Source organism: Erpetoichthys calabaricus, chromosome 1 (genome assembly GCF_900747795.2).
Source record: "Erpetoichthys calabaricus chromosome 1, fErpCal1.3, whole genome shotgun sequence".
NCBI lineage: Eukaryota > Metazoa > Chordata > Cladistia > Polypteriformes > Polypteridae > Erpetoichthys > Erpetoichthys calabaricus.
In genome coordinates this window covers 278,853,206-278,875,603 of record NC_041394.2, presented here as the reverse complement: position 1 = coordinate 278,875,603, position 22,398 = coordinate 278,853,206, and the positions used below count along the sequence as shown (strand labels likewise).

General features: G+C 36.0%; 1 protein-coding gene across 4 annotated transcripts in view; it reads right to left on the bottom strand.

Annotated features, from left to right (window-relative positions):
* itpr2 (inositol 1,4,5-trisphosphate receptor, type 2) overlaps positions 1–22,398 on the bottom strand; it is a 1,448,083-nt gene that overhangs the window by 958,944 nt on the left and 466,741 nt on the right. For all 4 annotated transcript variants that reach the window (XR_007935422.1, XM_051929951.1, XM_051929945.1 and 1 more), the window contains 6 exons: positions 16,205–16,315; positions 8,409–8,601; positions 7,906–8,031; positions 2,612–2,787; positions 2,130–2,294; positions 415–595 (listed from right to left, as the gene is read on the bottom strand). Coding sequence is in view for 3 of the 4 variants with exons in the window: in XM_051929951.1 (XP_051785911.1) it covers positions 415–595; positions 2,130–2,294; positions 2,612–2,787; positions 7,906–8,031; positions 8,409–8,601; positions 16,205–16,315 (952 nt within the window). In the remaining variant the exon portion in view is untranslated. The remainder of the gene's footprint in view (positions 1–414; positions 596–2,129; positions 2,295–2,611; positions 2,788–7,905; positions 8,032–8,408; positions 8,602–16,204; positions 16,316–22,398) is intronic.

Genomic DNA, 22,398 nt, shown 5'->3' with positions numbered 1-22,398 from the left:
AGGGTCCAACAGTGCGTAAACACAGGGGAAGCAGTTCAAGATGACATAGCAGAATAACAACCTTGCAGAAGAAATGATCTTGACCAATCAGAAGAGTTGTAAATCCTCTAGGCCCAACCACCAACTGGCAACCCAACAAGCTAATGGCATCATTCCACACCAATCAGTGAAGCAGACACACATGGTGTTAATGACTTTCAAAGGAAGGGAAAAATTATATGCTTTTTCATACCCTTTGCTCAACCAAAACAGATTGCCCATGGCAACCCAAACATTTTTGGTGAATTTTAATGTGTTTCACTCGTCAGGAGTAGACAATAGTTAAAAGTATTTAGCCTTTAAATTGATAGCCTTCTTCGTATATTTTACTGAAGCAAAATATATAAATAACTGAGTACTGTGTAAAGTAAATACCAGGAGGAAGATGGTTAACTTCCAGAAGAAAGTCATCTTTCAGGAAAAGGAATCCAACAATAGAAAAGAGGTAGACAAGGATGAGTGCCAGTACAGCAGTGAGAATGATGGACCGTCCATTTCGAGTAACACTTTTGATGACATTCAACAGAGTTTCCTCTCTATACACCAAGTCGAACAGCTAGGAAGAAAAATAATGATAATTAAGATATATAAACTACTAGTTCTTATGTTGGATCTTATTTTGAAGATTTTCTTGATACGTTCTCTTCTACCAGAAATCCTTGTTTTAAACACTGGGGGGAAAAAAACACATTTTTTATATCTTAATAGAGACTATATTTTGCAGTTTAGCATATATTTTAACACTGATTAGAAAAAATCAGAAACAACATACACTGCCTGGCCAAAAAAAAAGTCGCCACCAAAAAAAAAGGTCACACACTCTAATATTTTGTTGGACTGCCTTTAGCTTTGATTACGGCACGCATTCGCTGTGGCATTGTTTCGATAAGCTTCTGCAATGTCACAAGATTTAGTTCCATCCAGTGTTGCATTAATTTTTCACCAAGATCTTGCAAGATGGGTGCATCACTTCATCTGCCTCTCTTCTTACCCTGATGTGCCCATCACTCTGGAACAGGGTAAATCTGGACTCATCAGACCACATGACCTTCTTCCATTGCTCCAGAGTCCAATCTTTATGCTCCCTTGCAAATTGAAGCCTTTTTTTCCGGTTTGCCTCACTGATTAGTGGTTTTCTTACGGCTACACAGCTGTTCAGTCCCAATCCCTTGAGTTCCCTTCGCATTGTGCTTGTGGAAATGCTCTTACTTTCACAATTAAACATAGACCTGAGTTCTACTGATGTTTTTCTTCAATTTGATTTCACCAAATGCTTAAGTGATCGCTGATCACGATCATTCAGGATTTTTTTCTGGCCACATTTCTTCCTCGAAGACGATGGGTCCCCACTATCCTTCCAGTTTTTAATAATGCGTTGGACAGTTCTTAACCCAATTTTAGTAGTTTCTGCAATCTCCTTAGATGTTTTCTCTGCTTGATGCATGCCAATGATTTGACCCTTCTCAAACAGACTAACATCTTTTCCACGACCACGAGATGTGTCTTTCGACATGGTTGTTAAGAAATGAGAAGCAACTCATTGCACTAGTTGGGGTTAAATAACTTGTTGCCAGCTGAAAGATAATCGCCCATGCAGTAATTATCCAATAGGAGGCTCGTACCTATTTGCTTAGTTAAATCCAGGTGGCGACTTTTTTTTTTGGCCAGTCAGTGTATTTCTTTGAGAATATGTTCTGTTAAATTTAATATCCTTTCAAAGCTCTTATATATTTTAGCATATTCCTATACCATGGAACCGGAGACTGGTGATGCATTGCATGTAGATCAGCACATGCAAGTAAGAATTTCACTGCACTCTCTACATGTGACAATAATGCCTCTTTAAAACAGTTAAACTAAATAATAATACCTGTCCTTCGACCAATTTCCTAACCAACTTAGCCAGTATAAGGAGCTGGTGTCTATCCTGGTAGCATTCGGCACAAGGAGGTTGCCAGCATAGTACAGGACAGGCTGAAACACACAAGACTTGCTCATATATTAATTATGGTATTTTCAATGATCTAAATATTGTAAATATGAAAAAATACATATGCAAGAGCAACATATTTAAGATAAATCTCACTCACCAAAAAACTGTAGAAGAACTCATGAATAAAAAGGCCCAGCATACATACGATGACATAAGTGACATGAAACAAAAATGCCATGTCCATAATAACAGCCTGATAACCACGGGTGAATGTGCCTCGATTTCCCACAAAGCTCACCACAAATACAATCTTATTGCAGAGCTATAAGAAGAAAATATGGGAGAAGAGAAAAAGTTAGATTATATCATATAAACCAGGCAGTGTTTCAAAAAGGCAGAGATGTTTACTGTTGGACTAAAGCTGTGCTGACCTTTAAAAGAATTTATGGCTGAAGAATTTTTAAAAAGTACTCCAGGTACTAGACATTAGAAAAGAAATGTGCTGGTTCTACTAGAATTACTAATGCCACAAAAAGACTTACATGACTGCAAAAAAATAGCTGCAATGATTCTGTAGTATACCTCTAACTGACATTCTGCACAACTCATTGTTACAGCTAACAGATGAAAATTACTTACATTAGCAGCACCAAGAAGATACAATGTGGGCCCAAGTCCTAAAGTATATATAGAACGGAGGATAACCGACATAAGGAATGGCTGAACACCTCTAGGTTTGGGAAATATAAAGAGTAGAGCTGAAAACACAGCAACTGCTACCCAAAGTAGAGCTGAGAAGAGAGGTAAGAGCGTGCCTGTGAAAGAAAAACAGAAATTATTAGCTCTGGGAGTAATGAAAGGTTTCTTAGCAGTCTTGGTGTAAAAAGAAGATTAGGATGCAGATACATATATTTACATATCTTTAAAGATCTTCCTGAGAGAAACAATGATCAAGTCAGCCACTGCTGCATGTTTGTGACAGATTTAAATCTCATTTACTCATTAAGACAAACAAAATCAATAAAAGTATTTGTTTTTCAGTTACTTTTTAAGCTTTATCTCTACGCATCAAAAAAAAAAAAAAAAAAAAAGGTATTTATGTGAACTGTCCAATATGGATTGGGACCAAAAAAACCCACAGAGGTTGAATTTAGCTGAAGTATACACCACTGCTCTGTTTCAGACACAGAAATGCAAATTGTATCATAAACCCCTCGGTTATCCTGCAGAGATACTTTTCTCTCTTTCTCTTCGCTTTCAAAGTAGCAACTTCCTTTTAATCTATACATATTAATAAAAGGCAAAGCCCTCACTGACTCACTGACTGACTGACTGACTCATCACTAATTCTCGAACTTCCCGTGTAGGTGGAAGGCTGAAATTTGGAAGGCTCATTCCTTACAGCTTACTTACAAAAGTTAGGCAGGTTTCATTTCGAAATTCTACGCGTAATGGTCATAACTGGAACATGTTTTTTGTCCATATACTCTAATGGAGGAGGCGGAGTCACGTATCGCGTCATCACGCCTCCTACGTAATCACGTGAACTAAAAACAAGGAAGAGATTTACAGCATGAGTCAAACGCGGGAACGAAGGTAAATGACGTTAATTTTTGAGTGTCTTTTAATACTGTGTAAGCATACATATTAACACATGTGCAATTAAACGTGTGCATTTACAGGGTGATTTCTCAGGCTTAAAAGCTCGCCTTTTATCAAACGTGGGAACAAAGGTAAATGACATTGTTCACTGTCTTTTAATACTGTGTAAGCATACATATTAACACATGTGCAATTAAACGTGTGCAATTACGGGGAGATTTCTCAGGCTTAAAAGCTCGCCTTTTATCAAACGCGGGAACAAAGGTAAATGACGTTGTTCACTGTCTTTTAATACTGTGTAAGCATACATATTAACACATGTGCAATTAAACGTGTGCATTTACGGGGTGATTTCTCAGGCTTAAAAGCTCGCCTTTTATCAAACGCGGGAACAAAGGTAAATGACGTTGTTCACTGTCTTTTAATACTGTGTAAGCATACATATTAACACATGTGCAATTAAACGTGTGCATTTACGGGGTGATTTCTCAGGCTTAAAAGCTCGCCTTTTATCAAACGCGGGAACAAAGGTAAATGACGTTGTTCACTGTCTTTTAATACTGTGTAAGCATACATATTAACACATGTGCAATTAAACGTGTGCATTTACGGGGTGATTTCTCAGGCTTAAAAGCTCGCCTTTTACTAAAAAGGTAAATGCAAAACTATTTTCAATCATTCTATGATCTGCTTCTCACAACTGAAGGCACCGTGGCTGATGTTACGTCACTTGATGGCCAACCATAAGCGTTACCTGGTAGGTAACCAGCCACTCACTTCACTCCCTTATGGGAATCGAACCTCTGAGGTTTTCTTTTGTTCTTAATTAAAATTTAAAAGCAATACTTCACCGCTGCTAAGCCCCTCTAGCGCTGACGTCCGAGGTTCGATTACCGTAAGCAAGTGCAGTGAGTGTGTACGCCTGATGAGCCAAGAATAAGGGGGAAAGACGTGTCGCGTACTCTTTGCATTATTTGACAGTAAACTATTTTCAACCATTCTATGATCTGCTTCTCACAACTGAAGGCACCGTGGCTGATGTTACCTCACTTGCTGGCCAACCATAAGCGTTACCTGGTAGGTAACCAGCCACTCACTTCACTCCCTTACGGGAATCGAACCTCGGACGTCAGCGCTACAGGCAAAGCCCCTAAAATTGCGCCACGGCGTGTGGTTCGTTTATTTGACAACATGTAGATCGGGGTAATTACATTCCGCGCCACGGCGTGTGGTTCGTTTATTTGACAACATGTAGATCGGGGTAATTACATTCACGGCATTCGTAGTCTGATTCACAATCTGATTGTATGGGTGGTTACCTACCAGGTAACGCTTATAGTTGGCCACCAAGTCAGGTCGAAGTGATCACTCGAGTGAAGGCAGCTTCACAAAAAAACAGATCCTTAACAAACTGTTATTAGTATATTTTCCCTCAATTTAAAAAGGCTTTCTTTTCTTCTTAATAAAAATTTAAAAGCGGTACTTCGCCGGTGCGAAGCGCGTGGATTTGACCGACTGACACATACAGACATATTCATGAGTGCAGGTACTTCGGAAAGAAAGCACCGTGTAAGCCTAAAGTTTAAATTAAGTTCATAGACCTACAAAAGGTTGCCATTCATTTGAGGCAAGATTGCTTTTCTTCTGTACAACTATACGTTGCATTCTCAAGAGTGTGCTTGCACGGCTTCGGATATAGATATATATATATATGTATGTATGTCTATATATAAATATGTAAGCTTATAAGTACTGCCTTACTTCTCTTTAAGAAAGGAAGATGTAATGATACTTGATTTAAACGATTCCATGTCTTCCTGGGTTTGCTTACCTTATTGTCAATATCTTTACACCTTTTTTTAAGACTTATTGACTGAAACGGGCTTTCACGAAAAAGTTAGGGCTTTGCTACAGGATACACCCTCCACAAGTTAAGCAAGTAAAAATAAAATATATATTTCTGTTTTATTTAAACCTTTTAAGTTCGTATGCATAGCCCCATTTGGCTGTTTAAATTTTTTTTTCTTTCTTCAGTAATATTTAATCTCCTTAAAGAAAAAGAACATATGCATTTTACCTTTTTTTGTATCTCTTTAGTAATATTTTAGTGTAAAAGGATAACCAGTATTTAAACCTTTTATGTTAAATTTATTTTATACAATGTTGAAAAATTAATAAGAAAGCTACATATTTTGGCAGCTGCTGCTTTAATTTTCAATGAAATGAAAAAAGCTCTCCAAGAGAAAACGTCAATGAAGAAGAAACAGTTTGCACTATCTAAAAATGAGAAACCCTCATTTATAAAAGTTTGCTGCAGATGACTTAACTGAAAATAAATGAATAGTTCCTATGTGTATAATACATATTTATCTATTTTACTTATGCCTTTATTCCAGCAACTTGCAACATCTGAGGTACAATTTGTTACATTACTTTTGTTTTTTGCAGCACAGGCAGGTGAAGTGACTTCCTCAGGGTCACACAGTGGTGTCAGTACCAGGATTTGAACTGACAAGCTCCGGGTTTACTGAAATATTACTGAAGAAAGAAAAAAAACGAAAACGGGCAAATAGGGCTATGCATACAGATGTCCATCCATCCATTATCCAACCCGCTATATCCTAAATACAGGAGCCAATAAATACATATGTATATATATATATATATATATATATATATATATATATATATATATATATATATATATATATATATATATGTGTGTGGATGTGTATATGTATATATATATGTAGATATGTGTATATGTAGATATGTATATATATGTATATGTATATATATATGTTTATGTGTGTGTGTGTGTGTGTATATTATATATATAAAAGACAGCAACACTCATAACAATGACAACGCAATTACATTGACAATCATGTTACGTTATTTTTAAAATGTTTCCTTTTTTTTTCATAACCTCTCTAACACACTACTTCTCCGCTGAGAAGCGCGGGTATTTTGCTAGTATATGATATGCCTTATGGAAACAGTAGTATTTCAGCAGTGACATTGAGTTTATTGGATTAACAGAAAGTATGCAATATGCATCATAACAAAATTAGACAGGTGCATTAGACAGGTGCTACTTTGTAAGCTCAGCCAATGATAAACAAAAATCCAAAGAATTAAGAGGGGTTCCCAAACTCTTTCATATGACTGTATATACCTACACATACCTACATATATAAATAAACACTGTATACACAAACAAGGGGTGCAATTGACAGTAGTCTGCCAGTTGAAGGTTGAGTGATTTCTGGTGAAGGAACATTAAAACAGATATCTTCAATTACATTTTAGCTAGTAGAAAATGGCATTTCAGATATCATAAATTAAAATTTAGGCATCTCTAATCCAGACACATTAAAATATCAAAATGGAATGACATATACCTCTGACATGAAATTTTACTAACCAGAATGTAATTACACAGTTCTCTACATATAACCAAAGATATCAAAAATGTATATTGGCATGAGTAAAACAGGAAGTTGCAAGAGGAGTTCAATGCTAAAGGGCTTGGCTATGTGTGCGTAAGTAGCTTCAGCTTTAAACATGTTGATCCAGTTTAAGAACTGTCTCCAGAACCTATTGAAGGACTATGTTTTATTTTCAACAATGTGCATAATGCTACCTACAAAACAAACTTTTTGCTCTTTTCGATATTTGCCTGATGTGTTTTACATCAAGAATCAATGCAGCTTTATTAAGATTTTTCACTGTAACAGGCTTTCAAAATTTGTATTAAATTCTAGCCTTGATACATGTATCGTCTGATGTTGTGTTTAAATGTTCTGTATAATATTGTATTCTGTGGTTATTATACTACCATTAATAGTCTATTGGAGGCGTAAGGAACAATTATACGTTGTACTGTAAACACAACAATAAACTTGGTGAATGTTGCCCGATTCATCTAGTAAATATAGCTAAAAACTGTCATGATTTTGGATATGAAAGACCATTATCGTTTAGGCAAAACAATTGAATATGTCACAATGCTCTATTCATGGTATTAAGGTATATTTTAAGTTTTTTTCCACATGCAGTACAATTTACAAAAAACACTTGTACAATTTAAGTACAGATATATTACAAGACTTGCTTAAAAAGTCATAAAATAATGCACTCCTCATACTAATTTTATAGTATGTGGATTTCAAGACCAGCTCTTTCACCATTAGATCACATTACCTGCAAAGGAAAAACAATAAGTACAAACTAACCAAAATTATGATAGTTTTACTGTGTAATATATTTCTAATTAAAAATACTTAAATATTAAAAATACTTACTGGGATTAGCCAAATTACACTCACCTTCATCATCGTCATCACCAAAAGGATAAAACAGTGCTACAGCCAAATTTATGAAAACGGCCAAATTAAATGAGATAGTACCCCATAAAGACATATGCCGGGAAAACCAAAACAACGCTGGATAGCCTGACAAAGTAAGGTAAAAAAAAAAAAAAAAAGATATATAAATAGAGTAAAATAATGACTTCTACATGCAAACTAGTACTTGTAAATAAGTTTAGTGATGGGGTCAAAGGGCTTAGTGTTACAGTCACAAAGCTCCACAGACCTCTCTCTATGTACATGTATTACAGATTTTAACTACAGTGCTGTCAAGAAAGGCATCCCAACAACCCCATAACCTATCCTGGATAGACTAATTAAGTTAGGAAAAAAAAGATGCATCTTTACAGATATTCTTCAAAAACTGAACTTTAAAAGTCAATGTTTTTTAAAACCAAAAAGATAAAAACACAGAACTTAAACACAAAGAAGATCTAACATTTTATTAACTTGTGACTTACTTCTTATTTTCTTCTGCCATTTCATTTCATTGTAAAGGTCCTCGGTTTGCTGGAAAAAGTCATTCACTTTGCTGCCTTGGTCATCCCTCTCTGTTGTATTAAAGACTCGGCTCTTTGATTCTTGGATTAGGTACTCACAAATATTTGGAACAGGAAAAACAATTTGCTCCATAGTTCGATCATGACGTACTACCTGAAATAAAGATGGATATCACCATTTTCCAAAGCAATAGAAAAATAAACACATAAACAAATTAAAAAAAAATAATTGCAAGTCCTTAATATATACAAAATGCTAATCTTAAATCTATCATTAAATGAAAATCCATTATTAATAAGAATGCCCTTTAGAAAGTCTCCTCCAATAATCTGCAATTAACTCAGGCTGCTTACAAATAGACAAACCATCACTCTATGACAAAATGCACACATTAAATGATTTTACCTTTCTCACTATATTGTCAAATGTCAATTGACACATTTGTTTTATAAGATATGAAAGCCTATACAATTCCAAACTAAAGCCATTGAAAATAGTTCTTTTTCTAATTTTACTAAATGCTGCAGCAATGCTGAATGCTGAAACAATAACTATGCAGTGAGGTTTTAAGATACACTTCTGCTACAGGTTGGCTACTTTAAATAAAGACCAATATGCTGAGGGCATAAGAGTGACAGAAAGGTATTAAAAAGTATCTACATTAAAACACCTAGTTTTCAAGGTATAATACACTATCTAATTTATTAGGTACATCTGTCTCATCTCATGCCCTGCGGTGGGGCTGGCACCCTGCCCGGAATTTGTTCCTGCCTTATGCCCTGTGCTGACTGGGATTGGCTCCAGCAGACCCCCGGGACCCTGTGTTAGGATATAAAGGGTTGGACAATGACTGACTGACTGTCTCATCTCACACCTCCACTATAATTGTAAAGCAGGTAGGCATGTACCTATGGATTGTGTATGTGTTGTTTTTTCATTTTAGAAAAACAATGGACAAGACTAGAGTGCTTTTAAACATGTATTGGCAGTGCAAATCCACAACATTACCAGTAATATCAGTCTGCTGCAGTATTAATGTATATCAGTGATATATCAACAAGTGAAGACCTTCCTAAACAACATCTAACCAATGTGGTTTGAAATAGATCACTGATAAAATGGCTGGCTGAGGCTCATGTAGCTTTTGGCACTATAATGAGCTGAATAGACACACAGTTCAGTGTAACAGTGGTGCCAAAAAAGGTATATCAGAATAGTCCACATGAAGTGCACTAGAGAATGGCTGCACATTGACAATTCTTCATGGCTTACCATTTACTCTTCAAGTTTGTACTATTTGATACCTTAACCCCTGTTTCACCACTAGTACAATTAAAGAGCATTTTAATTTAACTGCTCATAGTGATGAGTGAACCCTGCTGAATTCACTTTACCCTGAATTCAGGAAAAATGCAAAAATGTTCAAGAATTTTGATGAACTCTGAGAAATACATTGAAGTCAACAAGGAAGAAAAAACTGAACTCGTTTTAAGAAGATTATAATGGTCCAATGGTTTTTTTTTAAGTGCCCCTGAGGGCTAGGAAAGCATTTGTCAACTATTTTAGACTGGTTGAGGCCAAAAAATTGTCCTGAGCTGTGATAAAATTGTATATAAAATTGTTTATAAAAAGAGGAATATCAGAATAGAACATATTGACATGGATGTTCTATGAAACCTGATGACCTAAACAACTTTAATTTGTTTCATCAAAAATCCTAAAGTGAGGTAAAGAAAACAAGTACTTGGGCATTTGAATAATTGATGAATTTCAGTGTCTGCTGATTTAGACTGACAATCATAAGGCAAACATGCTATAAAGACACAGATATGTCTTGTTGGCTGCCAAAATATAGCTGGTGGTGGTTTAATGTTTTGGAGGATAGTAACATTTTACTGCAGAAAACCATCAGTGCCCATCATGTGCATTCCTTCATAAAAGCAATGACTATATCTGTGAATGGGGCTTTTCAGAAGACTAATGCTCCACATCATAATCACAAAACCCAGCAACATGAAATACAGCTATATCTTCATTTAGCTGGTTGTCACTGACAATTCATGTTCTCCTTAAGTAGCTTCACAAAATAAGGCATAGAGCACCACCAGTATGCACTGAAAACTGAAGAAGATGGACAATGTAAAGAACTAACTGTGGGTTAAGAAACTCAACCACAATAACAGGGTCAACTAGATTCGACAGATAAGAGGATGTCACACTACATAGGACATCTTATTGAAAACTTGAGCATCATTAACTGTTTTACTTGTGCCAAAATAAGTCAGTCCACTCAACAGCTAGTAAAATGTCACTGTTAATACGCATTGCTTACTAATGTTTAGCTGCTACCTAGTAACAAACACCAGTAAATAGCTGTGCCATGGAATATCAGCTTGACAAGCTTTTTTTAAAAAAAACACTTGTGCTATGGTCATGAAATCTTAGAGAGACTGAATTAAAGGGTTTAAAAGTTAAACATGTCTGGAATATGGGAAAAAACAAATGAACATTTTCTACAAGTATATTATGGATACGGTCTTGAAGTTCTGGACCACAGCTTCCTAAAGCAATTTCTCTGCTGAGGAAAGAATGAAGTTGTATTGTGCAAAGCTTCTGAAACTGTTTAGTCACCCCATCCCCTCAATGATTTTACTCTACTTTTCCAGACTGAAATGTAAACCCATTAAGAATTTATCTGACACTTCATAACCTGCATATCATTTGTTCACTCGGCCTCCTTCTAGTAAATGGACAATTAAACTCAGAACCACTAGATTTAATAAAGGCAGATATCCACAAGGTGTGCAATACATGAGCTTAACATCTTCACCTTAAGAGTTGGTAGCAACTTAATGTATACAATGTATCTATGTGTGGATGTATTAAGTTGCTTGTCTGGGGCAGTAGGAAAATATTGATTACTGGTTATTTAATGTTGGATGAATTAACCTTCTCAAACACAGAAAGTTTCCCAAACAAACGAGCGCTTTCTAATTACCAAATTTAAATGGATAATTCTATACCAAAGTGGGAAATGTGTGTTAAGAGTTTTCTCTGTTATTACAATGTCTCAACTTTGTTTTTCAATTCATAATTTTATGGCAATGTGTACGAGAACTGTTTAGTTTAGTATATAGGAATTTATTGTAGAACTAGCTGTCCTCTGCGGCTCCGCCTGCTTAGTAGTGAAACAGGACAAACTTTAAAAACTAATACACAAAAAGGTATTGCTAGCTACGTGTAGGCAAGGCACACTCCAAAACGCTGAGGTAGACTGACTCCCCACTCCTTGCGCCGCGCTTCCCCCTCCCCTTGGCCCTCAGCCTCTATCTCAGATTAGCGCAAATATATTGCACATGAAAGAGAACTACGATTCTTGTATCTAGAGAGATGACACAGATAAAGTCCTAAATTTATCTTCATAGCTTTTCAACAAAGGTCTAAATAAATGCAGTCAAGCAGGCCAACAAATCTGAAATTGCATTTTCTGAGTTAACTGTAGCATTGTGAATACATTGTTTGATAGTAGGGCATCTTGTCCAGTGCTATTTCTTTCCTTCTCTCCACTGCTGTCTGGGAGGGTTCCATATTCTCATGACCCAACAGTAAACAAACTAGGTTACCAAAGTGGATAGACAGAGATAATTATTCGTGAAGAAACAACATAGCAGAGTACTTTGAAGACGTTCTTAAATTTAAAGGAACACTGACATAATACAAAGTCATTTCCTGAAACTCAATAAAAAAACCCTGTTTTTAAATATCAAGAAACACAGAAAATGCATGGATAATATTTCTCTATTATAAAAAAAAAATTCTGCAGAGAAACAGTAGGGCATCGAGACGTGATCTTCACGTTAAGATCACAGAAGACACTTAACAGACCAGCGAGACAAAAGAGATTGGCCACGGAGCTTCTCGCGGGGACCTTAAACATGAGACTTTGTGCCAAGAGATTGACCCAGATGACTTAGAACATGAGATTCTTGCAAGACACGCCCTACTTCCAACCAAATAAGAGCACGGGCAGCAAGACGCTCAGTCATGATCCAGGGATCTCAGCACATATAAAGCGTATAAGGACAATCCGTTATAGATGAAACGTAGACGACTAAGCGAAAAAGAAAGCAGCGCAGAGTAAATAGACTCAAAACCGTTGGAGAGACAAAAAAGAAAAAGAATAATCTAGGTGCAAATTCACAAAATAAGGAAAGTAATTATCAGCCCGGAGCAAGTGGAATTGAAAAAAAAGCACGTACAATCCGGACGTTGGCGCTATACACATGCAGAGCAGGTTAGAGATTATGAAAGCAATGGAATTTGAAAAGACTCAAAAAAAAAAAAAAAAAAACGGCGCGATACACATGTGGAGAAAGTTAAAGAATATGAAAGTAGAAAAATTAGAAAGTATATAAAAAAGAAAGTAAAGATCGCAGTAGCGCAAACAAACAGAAATTATTACTCGTAAAAGGGAAAATAATCACCATGGACCAGATGTCATTGAAACAAAAGCAGGATAAAGCGAGGTCAGAAATAAAAGACAGAGTAGAAAACAAAGTAAAATGTCATAAAGAGGTTAAAAAGCAAGGGGGCCACACACATGCAGAGCAGGTTAGAGATAATGAAAACTGAAATTCAAAAGCCTCAAAAAAAACGTAGGCGCGAAACACATGCAGAGCAAGATACAGAATATGAAAGCAGAAAAAAATGACAGTGTCAAAACAAAGAAAGTAAACATTGCATTAGTGCAAAGAAAGAGAAATTATTACTCGGAGAAATAGCTAAAAGTCGAATAGAGATTGAATACCCTAAGTTCTTGTCAATAAGCCGCGGCTTATCTAAGGAAAAAAGTTGTGAAAATGAAAAAATAGAATATCGGCTTATACATCCATCGCGGGGGTTGCGTTCCAGAGCCACCCGCGAAATAAGAATATCCGCGAAGTAGAAACCATATGTTTATATGGTTATTTTTATATTGTCATGCTTGGGTCACAGATTTGCGCAGAAACACAGGAGGTTGTAGAGAGACAGGAACGTTATTCAAACACTGCAAACAAACATTTGTCTCTTTTTCAAAAGTTTAAACTGTGCTCCATGACAAGACAGAGATGACAGTTCCGTCTCACAATTAAAAGAATGCAAACATATCTTCCTCTTCAAAGGAGTGAAGCAAACAAATCAATATGTCTGTTTGGCTTTTAAGTATGCGAAGCACCGCGGCACAAAGCTGTTGAAGGCGGCAGCTCACACCCCCTCCGTCAGGAGCAGACAGAGAGAGAGGGAGAGTTTGTTTTTCAGTCAAAAATCAATACGTGCCCTTCGAGCTTTTAAGTATGCGAAGCACTGTGCAGCATGTCTTTTCAGGAATCAGCTTTACAAAAGATAGCAACGTGAAGATAATCTTTCAGCATTTTTAGACGAGCGTCCGTATCGTCTAGGTGTGCAAACAGCCCCCCTGCTCAATCCCCATACGTCAGGATCAGAGAAAGTCAGCGCAAGAGAAAGAGAACAGTAAGCCGGGTAGCTTCTCAGCCATCTGCCAATAGCGTCCCTTGTATGAAATCAACTGGGCAAACCAACTGAGGAAGCATGTACCAGAAATTAAAAGACCCATTGTCCGCAGAAATCCGCGATATATATTTAAATATGCTTACATATAAAATCACAATTTAAATGACCGCTACGTGCTCGTGTTGACTCGGCGACGCCCAGAGCAGAAAGAACGCGCTCCGGCCGCTCCAACCGCGCCATGCGGGGAGTGAGAGAGACGGCAATATCTCACACTCTCTCCCCCCTTAAAGAAATTAAATGGGCGCGAGTGAGACCACTGACCTCCCTCCCTTCTATTAGTTATAGGTTATAGTACGTTCGGCTTATCCATGAGTCCGGCTCATCTATGATACGATTTTATTTTAAAAATTCGTATGATTTTTGGTCTCTGGCTAATACATGAGTCCGGCTTATAGACAAGAACTTAGGGTATATGGACATAGGTGATATGTCAGAAGTATGTAAATATTGTAAGGCTTTGAAGTTTAAGTCAAGAAAATTTCAAAAACAGAGTTTACCTCACATGCATTTATTGGTTATTTTGCAAAAGCCCCCTAGTATTTCTATAATTTCAGGCCTGCTTGCTAATATGATGCATTGAAGATACACACAGTATGTGCCTGAAATTTTGATCACTACTTTTATCTCTCAACTACTCTGATCAATGCTGGTATAACTGTCTACCATTGGTATTTTTATTGTTAGTTATTCAAATAAGGAAAATGGCGGTCTTCTGCTGAATGAATGCACTAAAAATGTGGTTGGAGAAGTGCATTGGCAACTTTGGTAAATGTCATCCGTGAATACATTGGGAATTAAAGCAGTAGTAAAGACAATGTGTGAATATGAGTAATAACAGACAGGTTTGTTGCAATATAAAAGCAAAACGATAACTTTCTTAGAATGATGCAATAATGGGATTAAACAACAAAATAATGCTGTGAAATTACATCAAGCATGCCTATATTTGTTGATTAGATTGCATATATCTTGCTGTGCAATGATTACATTTCAAATTCAACATTTTTTTTCTTGTGTTTTGTATGTTAAAAATTCTATGCGTTTGACTATTGTTTTTAGTTCTAGTTGAATTTAAAGCGCAGGGACTACTACATATATTTAGTCTAATCTTCAATTACTAATGAAAGTACTGGTAAAACCGTTTGCAACTTTTTATTAGTAATCATGTTTCCAACATATTTTCAATGTCAATGGTCAGGTTCTAGAAGTAACTTTATTAGAAGATTGGAAATGACACTGTAAACAATCATCAATGATTAAATAAAAAAAAATATTATGAGGCAAATTCACATCTCCAAATCTGTATACTACTGAAACTAGATTTCCCAGGATACAGTACAGGCTATATCCTACATCAACCAGTTTTCAAAACTATGAAACATATACAGGAAGGCATGCATACAGACAAATGTCACATATGTATCACTGCTGAGTACCGAAAGCAATCACATATATGGCAAAATAAATTCTACACTTAATGTAGCAGAAAGTACTGTCAATAATATAAAAGTGTTATATATTACAACACTTAATAGAAATAACTGAGTATTTATGAATTTAAGGAAATAAGAATAAATAAGGATGATATAAAAATAGTTCTTTGATGATTTAGGAGAAGGACCCATATTATACTCATAATAAACAATGGTTTCGTCTTACTTTTGGAAGGAAATTTTAAACAGACAGTGTATGCTAATCAAAGTCAGGGAATACATGGGAGAATAAATTAACAACAAAGGCACTGAATTAACGGTGTAAAGAAATAAACTGGCATCAACAGCATGTCCTGTATGACAGCAATATAATTTAAGTCTTTGATGTACAAACACAGATAAGGAAACCATCGTTAGGATGTGTAAACCTGTTTATATCTGTTCTGCCTCTCTGAATCCATTATAATGCTTCTTTTGAAAACAGATTTTTGACTTTGGCTGAATAGTGCACTAAGACAATCAGCTACAATGTCTATTATATGAGACATTCAGCTACAATGTCTGTTAAATATAAGCTTGGTCTGAAAGAGCTACCTTAAATTCTTCAATTAAAGAATCAGAAAAAAATAATTTACAGGGATTCTACAGTATACAGAAGAAAATTCACATATTTTTATATGAGCAGGAAAAAAAACTAAGAAACATAATAATAACAACAGAAAAAAAAACACATGGCATCAGTAACATCTTACCTCAATCTGAGCAGTATGGTTGGCATAATAGCTTAAAGCATCATCTTCATTACAATATGGTTCAGATGATGGCTTCAGACGTTTCTGTAACTCCTTGTTGTGACGAGCCAACTACAAAAAATCAAATTTAACATACTGTAGGACAACTGATTATAAAATGCATGGTCACCATAAACCACCAAAAGTAAAATAAAATCGAATGATATTTTAAATCTATTCATTTTTCACTTTTATATATTTCAGTCAACAGTATGGAAAAATAGTGGTTATCCAGAGAGTGCAAAGCAGAACTAAATCCAAAATGCATTATTCATTTAAATATAGTTAAATTTCAAACAATAATTAAAAAAATTATTAACACTCAACCTTACAGAGAGATGGCCAAAAATTCCAAATCCCAGAAAACAACTAGCAACAAAAATTAAATGTCTTGAAAGTAATTTAACAACAGAAGTAGTGAAACATAAAGCCTCCACTCTCCTTATTATAGTATAAGGGAAATTGAAATATAGACAATTTGAGCGTTCATGGAATAATAAAAAAAAATAAAATAAAAAAAAAATGCTATACATCTTTGATTCCAGATTAGGAAGTGAAATGTTATGGCAACAAATAAGAAGTGATAGCCCTTTCCTGATATCTTTTGTCCCAGACATTTGTATACTTGTCCCGTTTTTTTAAAAAAAAAAAAAATCATTTTACTGTACTGAAGTTTGGAACACACTGACCGATGAGGACCAAATAAGATACATCATAATAAATAATATATATATATATATATATATATATATATATATATATATATGAAAGTATTCAGACCCCTTCATTTTATTGTGTAGTAGTTTAAATTTTTAAAATTTGCCATTTTTGCCCATCAATCTACACTAATGTATGATGTAGTGAAAAACATGTTTTCAGTACTATTTGCAAACCTGTTAAAAATCAAAAAGTGAAATCTATCATTTATGTAATTACTAGCTGTGTGTGGTCTTCGGGACAAAAAACAACCTGAATTCTCCCTAGCAGTTTTATTATATTGGTGAACTTGGAGACGTTAGCTAATTAGGTTGGGATAGGTCATATCTTGTCCCAGATGGATGTGTAGTCAAGTACAGCTATGGCACAAATTGAGGGGGATAGGCCGGAACCCGTCTCAGTCAAACGTATGGTAGCTTGTTGTGCGAACATACAACGTGCGTGTACCACAAATCTGAGTTTGTTTGCTTGGGTTTAATGAGAAGTAAGGTTCATGCCAGTGCTGAAAAAATTTAGAAGTGCATATATGCACCATCTCAGCAAGCGCAAGTCATTATTTGTATAAGTTTCTATATCTTCCATAGAATTCACACCAACTCCCATGGCTATGGCTGAGTGTGAGCAGAACAGACTGCACCATACATACATATATACACGCACACACACACGTCTTTCGTAGTAAGAACTGGGGTACATGCAAGCAATGAAAAAATTTAAAAGTGCATGCATGCAACATTTAGCGTGAGCAGAGCAGACTGTCTCATACACATAGACATATATAAACAAAAGACCTGTGTGTAATTCACACCCTTTGCTGTGGCACTCCTAAATGTGCTCCAGTGCATACGGTTTCCGTTAAATTACCTTGAGATGTGTCTACAAATTGATTACAGTTTACCTGTGGCAAACTAAAATGACTGGACATAGTTTAGAAAGGCACACACCCATGTACAGTATATAAGACCCCACAATTCACACTACATGTCAGGAAAAAAAAACAAGCCATGAAGTCTGTAACTCTTCATAGACATCTGCGCTAAAACTGTGGTGAGGTCTAGATTAGGGTATAAAACCATTCCTAAACCTTTGAGTGTTCACGGGAGCACAGTGACCACAATAACTGAGAACTGGATGAAGTTGTAATTACCAAGACTCTTCCTAGAGTTTGCCATCCAAGAAACAAGACCCTAGGTAAGGGAATTGACCAAGAACTTAATGGTTACTCTAACAGGGCTTCAGAAGTCTTCTGCTGAGATGGGAGAATCTGTCCAAGGGACGACCATCTCAAGAGTCTTTAGACGGAAGGCAATCTTGAGTAAAAGACTTTAAAAATTGCATTTAAAGGACTCTGAGAGCATGAGGAAAAAGATTCTCTGGTCAGATGAGACAAAAACTGAACTCTCTGGACAGAAATCCAAACATGATGTCTGGCGAAGACCAGGCATTGACCATCACCTGAAAAATACGATCCTTATGATGAGATACGGTGGTGGTAGCTGCATGCTATGGGGGTGCTTCTAAATGCTCGGGAAATGGAGAAAGGTCAGAATTGAGGGAAGAATGAATGCAGTCAAATACAGAGAGGTCCTTGAAGAAAACCTGCTCCAGAGTGCACATGACCCCAGACAGGGACCACGGTTAACTATGATAATGGCCTGAGGAATATAGCCAAGACAATGTTGGAAGTGGCTTCAGGACAAGTCTCTGACTGTCCCTGTGTGGACTTGCCAAAGCCTAGACTTAACCACATAGAAAATTTCAGTGCTCCAGACAAAAATTCACCTCAAAGAGCCTGTTACTCCCAATAGAAAAAAATAAGGAGCCAATAGCTTTGATTTAGATAATAATAAAATGTGTTAAATATTAATCTTTCAATTTCTTACCTTACCTTTCTGACCTGACCTGTCTATAGTCTTTTAAAGTACATTTTAAACAGTTGTAGCTATACAGTGTTCATTTGGCACATATTTCTACAGCAAAAGCTCAGCTGTGGAAATAAGTGTCCCCTCTGGTGGAAGGGATAGAGGGGTACAGTAGATAGGAACGTGCTACAGAAAACTGCCTGATAGGCTTATTAAAGACACTGTGCACCATTTTAACTACCAAGTGTTCATTTTGCAATGGGGCACAGCAGATAAAGATTACCATTTAATGCTTTCTACAAGTTTTTAAAAACATTGGATCAGTTGTAATCTGCATTGATCAACTGTGCATGTAATGTATGGGATAATGATACATGCTATTAAAATGAGATACACCTAAAATTTAATGGGGCAGAACTTAAAACTATTTCATTCACATGGGTACAGAGTTATTGGGTTTCAGGTAATGGATTGTTAATCATAATTATTACTATTATTAATTTTACTAAATCTGTTTTTCCACATTTCTTTGTTGATGAGCTGCCGTTGAAGAATTTATTGGTAGCAGAACAAATAGTGCACACCAAGCGACTGAATAAACAGCTGATAAGTGACATTTTTCAGTACCATTTTAACAAAGTTTACTGTGTGTAATCAATCAGGGTATGTTGTGTCTGTGAAAACCTTGCAAATGAGCTGATATCCACTGCTATTGTTCACTCACAGCTCAATAACATCCGCTATGTGCTATTTCACGTGTTTTCATGAAATCCTGCTGTGTGTAAAACACTGCCTGTCCTTTTCTAGTGAGTTTATAGTGGTTTTTACCTAACTGAATAAACTGGAGCGCCAACAGCATTCAGGTATTTTTTATGTTTCTTTGCTTTTTTCATTTGAGTATTTTTGAGTATGCCATTTTTTCTTTATTTTTAGTTGTCAGCTGAAGACAGGCAGCAGTTCACATCCGTGAAACAGTGTTTAGTAATGTCAGTAACAGCAGCAGAACAGAACTGGCACACAACAGGGCACACTCAAACTTAAATCATTGTTGATTTATTTACAGCCAATTTAGACTCAGCACGTAAAGTAACATGCATGTCTTTGGGGTGTTGCAGTGTTATTCCTCACTTCTGATGTCTGATGCGGCATTATAAAAGTGGGGGTTAGTGGGAGTGATTCTAATGCTTGGCCAGCCATTTTTCTAAACCATTTGGAGTACACAGAGCTGAATTGGTCTGGTATTAGTGTGTATGTCAGGGTACACTCAAATATACAGCAATTCCAGGCCAATTTAGAGTTGTCAATTAACCTAAAACCTATTAACCTTTCTTAGGAAATGAGAATGACCTGGAGAAAGTCCACAAAGAAATGAAAACAATCTATATAGTTAACAGAGAGAGAAACAGCAGCTGGACCAACATCTACAACTGGATCTCTAGTGCAGGAAGATGCTAATCTGTTTCTAAGAAGTGACACTTATTTCATGACTTATTTTCAGTGTCATGTTCACCACTTACTACACTGCAGAATTTTATCATTGTGTAACTAAGGGAAATCATTTAATTGCATATTAGAAACTAGTGTTGTATGCTATAGTGTGATGATTACAATTGCACTATAATTAAGTTTTAATTTTGCAAAATAAAGTATGAATGCAATTCCCTGCTGCAGTTCTCAAAAAAAAAAAAAAAAATCACTTACATCACAATACTTACAGCACATCCAAGCAATATAGCTTTAGAATTCATTCAGTATTTGTTCTTGAAGGGTGATATGCCGTGGTGATGGATAATGTATTTCAATCTAAAGTAATTTTGATAAATAGTGGATGACATAGATTTCATCCATAATGTATTTGCCTCTATTCCTAAAGAAAACACTCATAAAATTATAATGGTCTGAGACATTGTGTTTTAAATCCAGACATAGATAGGTCTTCAGCTACCAGGGTGATAACATCTAACATCGTAAAAACAATCACACAGTATTTAATGGATCATAACTTGTTAGACCCATGGAGATTTTTAAATCCAAACTCAAGAGCATATTCCTTCTCACCAGTACATCACAGTTACTCAAGAACTGATTCATTTTTTACTGATAGTAATTTATTGCCCACTATCAAATCTTTCAAGTATGATGCTATTGTTATCTATAATCACACCCCTCTGATCATGGAGCTTAAATCACTACACACTACACATTCATCTTGTAGTTGGCGTTTTAATTCCCCTGTCATTATCTGATTAGATACGTACAGAATTCATTTCCAACCAAATTACTTTTTAGAGACAAATGCATGCTCAGAGGTCTCTGCAGGAAAACTATGGGAAACTCTGAAGGCCTTTTTTTTAACAGGAAAGATTATTTCATGTCTTTCACACAAAAATTAATTGGAAACCAAGAAGGCATCAGAGCTAACCAATGAAATTACCAAAACAGAATAACAATATGCCAGGTCTCCAAATGAAGCAAAGACAGGTTTTGCAAACAGAATTTAACCACTCGACAACCTAAGAAAATGGAAGAGCTCATCTTTAAATCACAACATCATTATTATGAACATGGAGAGAATGCCAACAACATCTCAGCCCAACAAATCCAAAAGCAGAAAGTTCACAACACAATAGCAGAAATTACCAACACAGACAGAGATAAAATCATTGACCATAAAAATATACCGCACACATTTAGAGAGTACTATAAATTCTTTATATTCTACTCAGTTTAACACTAGAATTACCAAAGCCTACGAAACAACTCGTAAACCCGGCTCACCTTAAATCTGTTTGTACCTCTCCATTCAGCCTCTTTTGTCTTATAAATGTGTTGATAAGCCCAAGCAGCATGCAGCCTGCTATCCCATCCTCTCACCACTACAAAAATGGCAAAAATCGCTCTCCCAGATCAAACCTTGTTTATCAGGGAGTGAGGTAGTACCTAGAGCTGTATAGGCTAAAAATATATAGTTATTTGGAAAACATGCATTTCACATGTGTTCCGTGTCTACAAAGATCTATGTTAGTGTAGGATGACAGGAAATGCAAGAAATGTTGAACACATACCTAAAAGACAAACTTTTTCATGTTTTAGTACTAACAACAAAATGTTGACATGAAGTGTATAATGTGTGAAGACTGAAGTCCAAATATCAAATAAGCACTTTCACAAAAGGTATAAATATAACAGAACAAGTGCCCTTTTATTTAATGATATTACAGAAGAAAAAGAAACTGGGTTAGTGTGGTTTGTTGTGGTGACTTCTTTGGTAGTACAGCGGTAAGAACTGCTGACTCCTACTCAAATGGTCGCCGGTTCAAGCCTTCACGCGTCCCAAAATTAATGTTTTGAGTACTGAGCTGCTCTTATTGTTACTATTATACAATAAAAACATGCATTTGATTTGAGTCTGTAACAGCAGGTGTAAATGTATGGTACTTGTAAAGGTCAGTGTTTTTTTTTTTTATTCGGTTTTAGTCTCTCAGTCATGTTCATGCTCACCCTGATCTGACACTGCTGTTTTCAAATAAAAACGTGCTATAACAGGGGTGAACTCAGATGAGGACGAGGGTTCTA